This window comes from Narcine bancroftii, chromosome 5 (assembly GCF_036971445.1).
Source record: "Narcine bancroftii isolate sNarBan1 chromosome 5, sNarBan1.hap1, whole genome shotgun sequence".
Classification (NCBI taxonomy): Eukaryota; Metazoa; Chordata; class Chondrichthyes; order Torpediniformes; family Narcinidae; genus Narcine; species Narcine bancroftii.
This window is the reverse complement of record NC_091473.1, coordinates 240,097,647-240,110,989: the sequence shown is the minus strand read 5'-3', so window position 1 is coordinate 240,110,989 and position 13,343 is coordinate 240,097,647. Positions and strand designations below refer to the sequence as shown.

The following is a 13,343-nucleotide window of genomic DNA, read 5'->3' as shown; positions in this document are numbered from 1 at the left end:
AAATAATCCCTTTGAAAATGTCCCCACTTCACCCTGGAATTCCATGGGAGCAGTGAGCTAACCACCCTCATAGGTTGCACACCCTGGAGGTCTGCTCCAACCCCGTGCAGATCTTCCAAATGTATCGTGGTCTCTGAAGCCAGATCTAACAGGATTGCAAGTACAGGGGCTTTGGATGACTAATCCAACAGATGGATTTTGACAGCTGGCAAAACGACACCACCAGGCTTGATCTGTCTGTAATAGCTGTCAATCAGTTTAAGTGTTCATGAACTTCTCAGCTTTTCATGAAACTATGAAGCAAACTAATTTAAAAAAGAATTGGAATATGAAAAGAATTAACCATATTTACATTCACTCAATTGCTTAAAAAACAAATTAGTATTCCACTCCATCAATATATTTTTTATATTACCACAATGTGGTGTACTAGCTACATGTAGAGTGATTAAAACTACTGAGAACTTTACGTGGGTCTCCATCCCCTCTATCAATGATATAATTGAGGACTCTTAACATCCAGCCTGCAGTTGTCTTTGAGACACTACCTTCAAGGAAGGAGCATTAAAAAAAAACAGAACTGCTCGGCTGAGAAACAGCTTCTTCTCACAGGCAGTGAGACTGTTGAACAATCCTAGAAACCCGTGATATATAGATTTATATATTTATTTTGGATTGCTGTATATATGTGTCGTTTGTGTGTAGGGTGTACTATGATCCGTAGGTTCGCTGTTTCATCGGGTTGCATCTGTATATGAACGAAATTGAATTTGAACTTTTGGAAAGATTAACCAAATCCATTGGATCCATTCAACTGAACTCAAATCAGAATGTCTATAAGAGTCCATGAAATATTTGAATTACAACCATGTTTTGATTTCACATTCATAACTTCACACATGACATCTCCCCATTTCAGGCTGAAAGAAATATCTGCTCAATGGGAGCAAAGATCAAACTTACAAATCGAATCGGAGATTTTGCCGTTCTTCAAAAAAGTAATCCAGGATGAATTTCCGCACAAAGTCTGGGTTTAAGGTGTTGTCAATCACTTCTGTTCTTCCAAACTGCAAATATATTTGACAGCATTAGCTTCTCTGTTCAGACAGATCTTTTCTTTTTAAAATATCTTTATTGAGTTTAATTTAAAAAAAACGCATACACACATGGGCTGAAATACAAGAAAAGACAGATGTGGTCATTTGTGCTTCTCGAATAATGCCTTAAACATAGAATAAATTGTGTGTACCCTTCTCAATCAAAGCCTTTTAATAAAGTATCTCAAAGAAAAAAAAAAGGAGGAAAAAGATGCCCTCCTCCCTCTAAACAAGATTAAATTGTTTATCTAATATAAAGGAAATGAAAGACAACATTCAGAAACAAAACAATGCTGTACAGGAGCATCCAAACATCCTAATTATTTAAATTATGGTAATACTGCCTGAATAGTCCCCATGTCTTGTACAAATTCACTTTTATATCTTTAACATTACATCTGATTTTTTTTTCTAATCTTAGAAAAGACACAGCCTCCTCCAACCATTGAGTATGAGCAGGCAGAGCGCTGTCTTTCCATTTCATCAAAATTACCCAATGAAGTAAAAGCTTCAGAGATGAAGTTGACAGTATTTTCTCTACTTAAAAAAATAAAGACAATTAAGGGACTGGTTCTAATTTGACCTTAAAAATTACTGATAATGTTTGAAAATAATTTTTCCAAAAATTTTCTAAACTGAGGAAAGTCCAAAACAAATGTGTCAATGCAGCTTGGAAATTTTTGCATTTATCACATCATGGAGCAATATCAGAATAAAAGCGAGATAGTTTAACTTTTGAAATATGTGCTCTCTGCACCATTTTGAATTGCAACAATCAATGTTGCACACAGAAGGAGGATTCATTAATCACATAGAGCAATCTCCCAGTCCTCATCTGGAAATGATAAATCCAAGTCATGCTCCCAATCATTCTTGATCTTAACTAGAGAAACTATTCTCAAATCCAGCAAATAACTAAAAAAATGATATTCTGCTTCAATGAGAAAATTGAAAGTCAAAAAGTAAATCAAGAATATTTGTTTCAGAAATCCATGGAAAATCAGAGAGCTTGGACTGAACAAAATGTCTCACTTGTAGATATCTGGAAAAAAAATGATGACTATTGGGCAATTTAAAATTTGCCCTCTATTGTTCAAAAGAAGCAAAATTATCTGGAATAAAAAGATATTTAAAGTTTTTGATACTCCCTAAAACCTGCATCTGACAAAGAAGGTTTTTTTAAAAAAAATGTCACATGGTTTCATAGGACTGACAGGAGAAAAACTATTGATTCCAAAAATATTTCTAAATTGTGCCCATATTCTCAACCTATTCTCATTATCAGATTGCTTGTTGATTGAGAAGAAAAAGGTCAAAAGGGCACTAGGACTGCCAACATAGATGTATTTTTAGAAAAATTCAATTCCATTTCCACCCAAGAAGGGCAGTCAACTAATTTATCAAATTTTAACAAAAGAAGCAAATTACGTATATTGATGCTTAGACTAATTTTAAAGACATTGAAAGAATGAACTGTATATCATTTGGTGCACTGTTCCATCAGCTCTGAGAACAGGTTCAAATTCAGTTGAGATGAGTCTGCTGGCATTAGCAACTGCACACTAATGGATTTTGGTTTCAATTTCAATCTTCTTTTGACAAGTCTGAAAAGCTCAAATGTCCCTTCAATTCAGTCAGTTTAACAATCACATGGAGGTAGAGGGCAGAAATGCTGATGTTGAAGAAATGTCACATGGTTTCAGTTGCCTGCGCATTCTGACCCATTGCAGCTGAGACACTTTATGAGAGCAAAGGAACTGGCTACATTCTGCTTGACCTATAAATCCAGAACATGGATCATAGGTGTCCCAAATGGAAAATGCTCTGTCCTCAAGCTCCAGTTTCCCCTATGCTGATTTTCACAAATATTGGCAAAAAATAAACTAAATGTCTCCCAATATTCCTTCATCCTTTTTAATATATTTTTATTGAGTTTAATGTGATAACCATACATAATAAATGATGAATAATTGTATACACGCAAATACATACCAAAAGGAGAGGGAAAAATTAGTCAGTAATAAAATGTGCATATCCACATTTATAGTTACTTGTAATAACTTCATCTAGTAATAAATATAATGGACGAAACCATGTCAGACCCATTATTAGACTGTTACATTAAAATAATAAGGATTAAAAAAAATAAAAAACCTAAAGGAGGAAACTAATCTAATCTCCTCCCTCTAATCAAGGCTGCACTTTTTTTTTGGAAGAAAGAGAAAATATTCCTTCATCCTAATTGTCTGAAAAAACATATCTGGAAAACAACACTATGGACAGAATTCACAAGAAACCAAAAGATTTCACAACAAACAAGAGTCACTAATTTGTTCCACCTGATGAAAGAGCAAAATAGTTTGATTCTCAAGATTGCCAAGATTATTCTAATTTTTAATCTTATGACCTTGTAATCCTTTAATCTTATGATACAGCCCGGTAAATGACAGGCCAAGCTCTCCCTGCCATCGAGAAAATCTATGTGGAACGCTGCCGTCAGAGGGCAGCAACATTCATCAATGATCCACACCACCTAGGACGTGCTCTGTTCTTGCCACTGTTATCAAGTAAAAGCTGTAGTAGCCACTAGACTTGTACCACCACCTTCAGGTTCTTAAACAACAATCTCAGAGACTCATTTAAGGACCCTTAATTTGCACATTTTTAAAAAATTATTGCATATTTATTTTTGTACTGTACATATTGTTTACATTTCTCTCTATTGTATGGGTATCTTTCTTGAGTACAGTTTTATGCGCTACCCATAGTAGAAATTCTGCCTGGCTCACAGGAAAAAGAATCTCAGGGTTGTATGTGATGTCATATATGTGCTCTGACAATAAATCTAAACTTTGAACTTTCCAAAGTGTTTCATCTCCATAGGAAGATTTTTAAAAATGGAAAAAATCTATTCAGCTATGACTATGGAATGACTTTCAAACTCCCAAAAGCATTTTATTGATGGCAGCAGAACATTAATTAAACATTATAACCCACTTTCTAAAGTATGTAGCTTACTGACAATAATTCACTGCCTTTGGATTAGAACCAATGTGCTTACATACCATCTGGTCTTTTACTCATTTAAGTCTCCTACATATTTAGATTATTAAGCAGATAGTTTTTAGCTTTTTATGAAAAAGTGGATTTGGGAGCACCTGCTGCTGCCTTTTGTCTGTTCAAAAAAATATATTCTCTTTTTTCTTTGGCTTGGCTTCGCGGACGAAGATTTATAGAGGGGGTAAAAGTCCACGTCAGCTGCAGGCTCGATTGTGGCTGACAAGTCCGATGCGGGACAGGCAGACACGGTTGCAGCGGTTGCAGGGGAAAATTGGTTGGTTGGGGTTGGGTGTTGGGTTTTTCCTCCTTTGTCTTTTGTCAGTGAAGCGGGCTCTGCAGTCTTCTTCGAAGGAGGTTGCTGCCCGCCGAACTGTGAGGCGCCAAGATGCACGGTTTGAGGCGATATCAGCCCACTGGCGGTGGTCAATGTGGCAGGCACCAAGAGATTTCTTTAGGCAGTCCTTGTACCTCTTCTTTGGTGCACCTCTGTCACGGTGGCCAGTGGAGAGCTCACCATATAACATGATCTTGGGAAGGCGATGGTCCTCCATTCTGGAGACGTGACCCACCCAGCGCAGCTGGATCTTCAGCAGCGTGGACTCGATGCTGTCGTTCTCTGCCATCTTGAGTACTTCGATGTTAGGGATGAAGACGCTCCAATGAATGTTGAGGATGGAGCGGAGACAACGCTGGTGGAAGCGTTCTAGGAGCCGTAGGTGATGCTGGTAGAGGACCCATGATTCGAAGCCGAACAGGAGTGTGGGTATGACAACGGCTCTGTATACGCTTATCTTTGTGAGGTTTTTCAGTTGCTTGTTTTTCCAGACTCTTTTGTGTAGTCTTCCAAAGGCGCTATTTGCCTTGGCGAGTCTGTTGTCTATCTCTTTGTCGATCCTTGCATCTGATGAAATGGTGCAGCCGAGATAGGTAAACTGGTTGACCGTTTTGAGTTTTGTGTGCCCGATGGAGATGTGGGGGGGCTGGTAGTCATGGTGGGGAGCTGGCTGATGGAGGACGTCCGTTTTCTTCAGGCTGATTTCCAGGCCAAACATTTTGGCAGTTTCCGCAAAACAGGACGTCAAGCGCTGAAGAGCTGGCTCTGAATGGGCAACTAAAGCGGCATCGTCTGCAAAGAGTAGTTCAAGGACAAGTTTCTCTTGTGTCTTGGTGTGAGCTTGCAGGCGCCTCAGATTGAAGAGACTGCCATCCGTGCAGTACCGGATGTAAACAGCGTCTTCATTGTTGAGGTCTTTCATGGCTTGGTTCAGCATCATGCTGAAGAAGATTGAAAAGAGGGTTGGTGCGAGAACACAGCCTTGCTTCACACCATTGTTAATGGAGAAGAGTTCAGAGAGCTCATTGCTGTATCTGACCCGACCTTGTTGGTTTTCGTGCAGTTGGATAACCATGTTGAGGAACTTTGGGGGGCATCCGAGGCGCTCTAGTATTTGCCAAAGCCCTTTCCTGCTCACGGTGTCAAAGGCTTTGGTGAGGTCAACAAAGGTGATGTAGAGTCCTTTGTTTTGTTCTCTGCACTTTTCTTGGAGCTGTCTGAGGGCAAAGACCATGTCAATAGTGCACTCCTGATCATTTTTCTTGTGCCCCCTGTTTAAACTCCTAATTACTGACAGCTAATCTTATTAAAATACTGTAGGTGTCAGAAATTAAACAAAACCTAAAGATGTGCACGATTAACACAGAAACAAAGCTCAATCTTTGCTTTCATGGCTTTCAAATCATTTCGGTAATTTTTGTGTTTTTCCAATGCTTTAAAGAATTGCCTTTCAAGCATCTTAACTTTCTTCCCTCAGGGGTGCAGAGAACCATCAGCCTAATACAGGGAGTGACCTGGAAGCGTTTAACAAAAGGTGGGCCATTAAAGATTCATTTTAGGAAGCGACATATTTTGTACATACATTAAAGGACCAAACTCAAATTATGAAAATACAAAAGTTATCTTGCAATCAATGTTGCAATTTTTACATATTTTCATCCAAACAGAATCATTCAATGGCATTTTGTAGATCTTCAATTACATTCTTCAGAGAAAACAATGAATTAGCTGTGCATTCCGTATGATAATTCTTTAACTAAAATCAATGAAGATGTACTTAAAAAAAGGGAACTTGGTTGTCAGATGTTGTCATGAACAGAACTGGCTGTTATTTACAAGTTGGTTTCCTTCCTTTCTAAAGTGCCTTCTGGTTTAATGGTAGGTTAAAATAATGAGGGTTTTTTTTTGGGTAACTTTTTCCTCGGCAAGTGACTAGGCCATTATATCTGAAGTTTATAACTCAGCAAGCTCCCACTGGTCTGATCTCTGTTGGAGGATATGGCAACTAAATGTGAGTCTCCTTCCTTGAAATTCTTGTTAGCCGATGCTTAAAGTAAAATTGAAAATAGCTATAAGTGCACCCGTAACTTGTGCTGATCTGCCATTCTGCAGGACTAGGAATAAAACCTGAAAGGGTGAGAAAGATTCAATATGATGCCCAATTTGTAAAATGTATCCATGCAAACATTGTGCAATCGCTCCAAGCTCATTCATAAACAGTTTTTGTGGGACACAAAATATAACGTGAAGAACAGTACAGCACAGAATCAAGCCTTTCCATGCTGAATGTGTCTGTACTAATTTAAACTGATTCCACCAGCTTGATTATGGCATTTATTCATCCATTCCCTACGTCTTCACGTGTGTTTAAATTACCTCTTGAACGCTAACATCCAATCTGCTTCCACCTCCTCCTCTGGCAGTGTGTCCCAGGCATGCATCACTCTCTGTGCAAAAACACTTGCCTCATACAGCTTGCTTAAACCTATTACCCCCCCCCCCCCCGCCCCCCCCCCAGAAGCTGGCATTTCCAGCTGGTAAAATGATTGACTAAATTCCCTAACTATGCATTACATAATTTTATACATTCCTATCAACGCTCATGAGAATGCTCCAAGTTTGTCCCTCATGATCTCTAATCCAAGCTACATCCCAGTGAACAACTTCTGCACACCCTCCAAAACCTCCACATCACTCCTGTAACACTGCGAGGGGTGTACAAAATATTCTCAATGTTAAGTTTTATACTATCAGCAGAACTTCCGACATCAATGCTTTGACCAATAAAATGAAGCATTCATTACCACCCTGTCCTTTCAGGGAGCTGTGTACTTGCCCCGATAAATCCCCAAGGAACATTAATTTATTTTCTACTTCCCTCTGACATTTGCAACACCTCAGACTTGCCCAAATTAAACTCAAAGGATAAAGTTCAAGGATAACTCGAAGCCTTGAAAGAGCTTGGCGTAAATGCAGAAATAATGCTTGAAATTTATAGAAAAGCAATTTTGTACAGGAAGCATTTTCCTTCACTAATACGGATGGATTTTCTCCCTCAAGTTATGTACTGATTTTTCCTCATCTGGTAGCTTGCAGTGAAATAGCAACTTGTATTAAAAACTTAACATTAAAATTTTGCAATGGGTATAATGTTCACTGTTCTTGTTTTATGCATATTGAAGTTAAAGATGTGTACATTTGGTTAGCATGACAGATATTACCATGATTTGATTATATGCTCACAAACTCGTTGATACTCAAAATCTTATTTTCGCACATCAACCACACTATTCTAGCTTTGGAGGAAAGTTGATTGCCACAGCTGTTGCCTGACAATTTTACAGAAGGGAAAAATGCCATTGCATTGAGCAACATGTTTTCAGAAAGATGTTTTTTTTGCATGGGACAAAAGGTTAATGGTTTTACGTTCTCTCTGGTGCCTGTCATGTGCTTCAAGATGGAAAAGAAACAGAACAACTGTTCTGATTATATAGTTAATTTAAAAGCTCCTATTTGCCCTGATTCATGCTATCTCTTCCACGATGTGTTCAACAAGATAAAACAGCAAGCATGGAGAACACAAAAACCCAGGACTCTGGAATGAACCAAGTGGAGCTAGAGAAATTCAATGGGTCAGGGAGCATCTACGAGTAGAAATGCTCAGTCAACATTTCAGGTTGGGACCATTTATCGAGATAACAATATCATAGAATTAAATATTGCTTATGACAATACAGTAAAATCTCCGTCATCTGGAATTCAAGCAATTGGCAGCTTCAACCAACTGGCAAAAAAATTGTGGAAAATAAATAGGTAAAAATTACAAAAGTTTAAAATGAGTTCTCCCTCGCAGTTAGAATGCCAATCAATGCAACACACAATCTCAAGCAACTGGAAAATTCAATTAGCTGGTATTTACCAATCCCTATAGGTACTGGATACTGGGAGTTTTACTGTAGTTATCTTTGGGATGCAAGCATCTCTGACAAGCTTGAGAAATATTGCCCATATTTGTTTCCACTGAGAGGCTGGTATTGGGATTTTGTTTTTCCTGAACGACTGCAGTTGGCGCGACTGGACACTGCCAAATGGTTTGCTCATTTGCCTCAGTGAGCTGCTAAATATCAACCACAAATCATGACAGTCTGGATCTTAACTTATTCTCATCCATTTATATGAATCCCTTAGGCAGATCTCAGCAGTAAATATATAATTAGCAAATTACGGAACTATCCTTGTAATTGTTGTTTTGGTAATTGACCCAATTTGCAATATATTTGCATGTGAAATACTTAAATGCTGGTATGGTTCTAACTGTCATAAACAATGGCTGATTCAACAACTAGAGTAAATTTTAATAGATTCTAAATTAGCTGAATTCTGCTTTATGTTTGGAGATTAACACACAAAATGGATGACAAGCCCAATGAATTACTTGAGAGCTCAATAAGTATATTTAGAGTCCTGATAAATATTAGCAGCACATCCGTTCACACATCGTACAATGCCAAGGGTGTAATCCTGCAGCTGACGTGGACATTTACCCCTCCATAAATCTTCGTCCGCGAAGCCAAGCCAAAGAATGTAGACTTTAAAACCTGCCGTCACTAATTATAATTATGGTACCCAAAATACAAAAGACTGCAAGATTAGTCCATAAGCGATATGATAAAACTCAAAAAGTTCTAATCCCGCAGACCATAAAGAACACAGTAAAAATTGGATGGGATTTACTATGTTTTTAAAATGTAAATTTAATCATACAGCATGGAAACAGGCCCTTCTGACCCTCAAGCCCATGTTGCCCCATTACACTCAAATGACCAACAACCCCCGTACCTTTTGAAGGGTCTGAGGAAACTGGAGCATGCAGAGGAAACCCACCCAAATACAGGGAGAATGTACAAACCCCATACAGACAGTGCATATGCATTGATGCACATGCTCATCAGGTAATAGTATAGTGAGTAGACTTAACAATAGTATTTATTGTCTGATTTGGACTTCTTCCCTGCTGATCTTGGTGCAATCTGTGGCAAACATGGTGAAAGGAACTCCAACATGCCTATTGGAGTAAAAAATTGTCATAATCAGTCACAGTAATACATTATTCATTTGCCCAGTCAGAGGCAGAAAAGTACAAGGAGCAGAGGCAAAAGTCGATTCAATGAAAGACAAACTAATTGTTCCAAACAACGCAAAAAATTAGAAATGGAGAGGGGGCAGCTTTGTGAAGGGAGATACCTTCCTATACACGGTCAGCAATCTGAATATTAATTCTGTTTTTCACACCAGGAAAAATGTTTGTGAGGCTGAGCATTTCCAGCATTTTCTATTTTGTTTTTTATTTCCGAAGTCAAGAGAAGCTTTTTTTTTGGAATTGCTTAAATTACTGCTGCTCCAAACTGTTGGATTATCGGTGTTTCTCATTCTTCCAAGAAATCCAAAAGCAATCTGGCTACCTTTTAGTGGTCTAGTCCACCCATGTTATCTAATAAGCACCAAGTTAAGATCAGAAAGTCGGTCTGGAAAAATATCTTCATGCAGGAAAAAAAAGCTTAACTTGCTCGTGCTGACCCTGGTTAAATGATAACAGTTCCATTTTTATGCTTAGCTTGATGACAGCAAATTTCTGTGCCATTTTATTAAATTTTCCTTAGCAAAAGAAAGATAAATGTGCTCATTCATTTTTGATGCAGGGCAAAGACATTAGGAATATTCAAATGCAGTTTTGATGGAAATGTACAGGATGTTGATGAGCTTTTGATGCACCAAATAACCAGGATCTAGCATTTTACATTTATAGAACTTTCCACCTTTCAAGAATCAAAAATTCTTTGTACTGAAATAATGCCAACTTCCTTTCTACATCACCTACAATTCATTTTCAAAATAGATTTCCAATCCCACAAGATCCAAAAATATACACAAAGCTCACATATACTGAATATATGATTCATTGTCTGATATGATTAAAAACATTGATGGTACAACATGTTTTGCATGAAATTCAATTTTTTTCCCACTACTCTTATTCTACCATTATCAAATGATTTTGAACAATCACAACAAAATAATTACATTGTACGTCAAAGCAAGATGATTTGCACTTGACTACATGAGAACGAGTGCAACATTCCATCATTACTAATTACACTGGACAACATTTATGGATTATGGGGTGCTGATCATTAAAATCACTAAAAAATTTCCTATTACATACTGTTTTTGTTTTATACAACTTTTTTTGTGGTTTGGTGTCATATTTTAAGTCTACTGTCTACAGAGCAAGCTGTTTGGGTCAGTCCAAGCATGCCTGGGCACAGACTCAGTGCACGTGCTATGTTGCCTTAGGCCAGGGCATGCTTAGTCAGGATAGATGCAACCAGGCTAATAAAAGCAGCTCACATGGACGGATGCTGTGCATTACATTGAATATGCGTTGATGCACATGCTCATCAGATAATAGTATAGTGAGTAAACTTAACAATAGTATTTATTGTCTGATTTGGACTTCTTCCCTGCTGATCTTGGTGCAATCTGTGGCAAACATGGTGAAAGGCTTCACCAGGACATTGCAACCATGGATAAAGAGCATATGGGCAAATGGAATCCTTCAATGCTGGCCGACTATTGTTGTACAAGGACACGAGAGGAGTTAGATGCTGACTACAAATCAGAAACAAAACATTTTTAGGTCAGTTGAACTAATGCAGTGCGTCAGCGTCATTTGCGATTCAACCTGCTAAATTCAATAAAAGTTAATTTAATGTTTCTCCAACTTCTTACGTGATACAGCAAATCTTAAATTATTTTAGTGTTCATCTTAAAGTTGTCTATCATGATTTCTTTTTTCCAGGAAGCAAACCTTTTGAAGAAAAATTGTTGTTCAGTATTCTCTGAGTTCAAATCAGCAGTTGCACTCGAAACTGCTCATTTGCCAACAATTGGATTTGAAAGAGCTCAACTTCAAGTCTGATTGGATAGAAAATGTAATTAGCTACAAATTTTGAATGGGAATAATGTTTTATATATTTGAAATGTTATGACTCCATATAACAATCTGGTTGAGAATGTTACATTGGATGCAGATATTAGAACCTTTTCCTTTCTGAAATGGGTAACTACTTCCCTTCCAGCAATAAAGTCTTAATAAAGGGCCCTGACATCAAATGTTGAATTGAACACTTTTCTTGATAGACCTCTATCCAACTTTCCTTTATTACTTACTAAATTGGCCTTTCAATTCTGATATGGCCATATTTCTGATACATAGAAAATACCTTTCGTTCTCATTCTCATGTAAAGAGAAACATCTCAGGACCTATCTTCATGACCATCTGACAGTACGAAAAAGCATTACCTCTCCCAGACCACAGCAAGTATCTCCATGAAGCTATACCCCCAGCACTGAAGCCTTTTATCGAGGAATATGTTCCAACAGTTGTGCTATCGTGTTGTTTTGTTCCAGCTGTCTAATGGCCTGTACTTCACATATAGCCAAAGAAGACGCACTTGAGCTGCCATTGAGTTGAGGCAACACTGAGAGCAGCAAATTGCTGTTAACTCACCAATGGAAAGTGCAAGCTAATTCAAGCCCTAATGATTCAGTGCTAAGCTAGGAACAGTAGCAGCAGAGGGGATTAATCTGAGCCTGAAAGTCTGAAGACGCTGTGTTCATTGTGCAATGCACACAAGCGCTGGAGAATCTCAGCAGGTCATACTCTTTGTTTCTATGGATGCGGCAACAAGTGTTTGAACTACTGAGTTTCTCCAGCGCTTGTGTGCATTGCACAACATGCTCCATCCAGCCAGGTTCTTGTTAAGATGCGATGTCATTCCGAGCATTTATAACAAGTGTATGACCAAGGTAACTGCCTCAGGATCTTCGTGATGCCACCATCATCACCCTGTACAAAAACAAAGGCGAGAAATCAGACTGCTCAAACTACAGGGGAATCACGTTGCTCTCCATTGCAGGCAAAATCTTCGCTAGGATTCTACTAAATAGAATAATACCTAGTGTCGCTGAGAATATTCTCCCAGAATCACAGTGCGGCTTTCGCGCAAACAGAGGAACCACTGACATGGTCTTTGCCCTCAGACAGCTCCAAGAAAAGTGCAGAGAACAAAACAAAGGACTCTACATCACCTTTGTTGACCTCACCAAAGCCTTCGACACCGTGAGCAGGAAAGGGCTTTGGCAAATACTAGAGCGCATCGGATGTCCCCCAAAGTTCCTCAACATGATTATCCAACTGCACGAAAACCAACAAGGTCGGGTCAGATACAGCAATGAGCTCTCTGAACCCTTCTCCATTAACAATGGCGTGAAGCAAGGCTGTGTTCTCGCACCAACCCTCTTTTCAATCTTCTTCAGCATGATGCTGAACCAAGCCATGAAAGACCCCAACAATGAAGACGCTGTTTACATCCGGTACCGCACGGATGGCAGTCTCTTCAATCTGAGGCGCCTGCAAGCTCACACCAAGACACAAGAGAAACTTGTCCGTGAACTACTCTTTGCAGATGATGCCGCTTTAGTTGCCCATTCAGAGCCAGCTCTTCAGCGCTTGACGTCCTGCTTTGCGGAAACTGCCAAAATGTTTGGCCTGGAAGTCAGCCTGAAGAAAACTGAGGTCCTCCATCAGCCAGCTCCCCACCATGACTACCAGCCCCCCCACATCTCCATCGGGCACACAAAACTCAAAACGGTCAACCAGTTTACCTATCTCGGCTGCACCATTTCATCAGATGCAAGGATCGACTATGAGATAGACAACAGACTCGCCAAGGCAAATAGCGCCTTTGGAAGACTACACAAAAGAGTCTGGAAAAACAACCAACTGAAA

General features: G+C 38.9%; 1 protein-coding gene across 5 annotated transcripts in view; it reads right to left on the bottom strand.

The window, feature by feature from the left end:
• Positions 1–13,343, bottom strand: part of LOC138765084 (copine-8-like) — a 437,705-nt gene that overhangs the window by 343,878 nt on the left and 80,484 nt on the right. For all 5 annotated transcript variants that reach the window (XM_069941777.1, XM_069941779.1, XM_069941780.1 and 2 more), the window contains exon 4: positions 964–1,067. In XM_069941777.1, the coding sequence (XP_069797878.1) occupies positions 964–1,067 (104 nt within the window). The remainder of the gene's footprint in view (positions 1–963; positions 1,068–13,343) is intronic.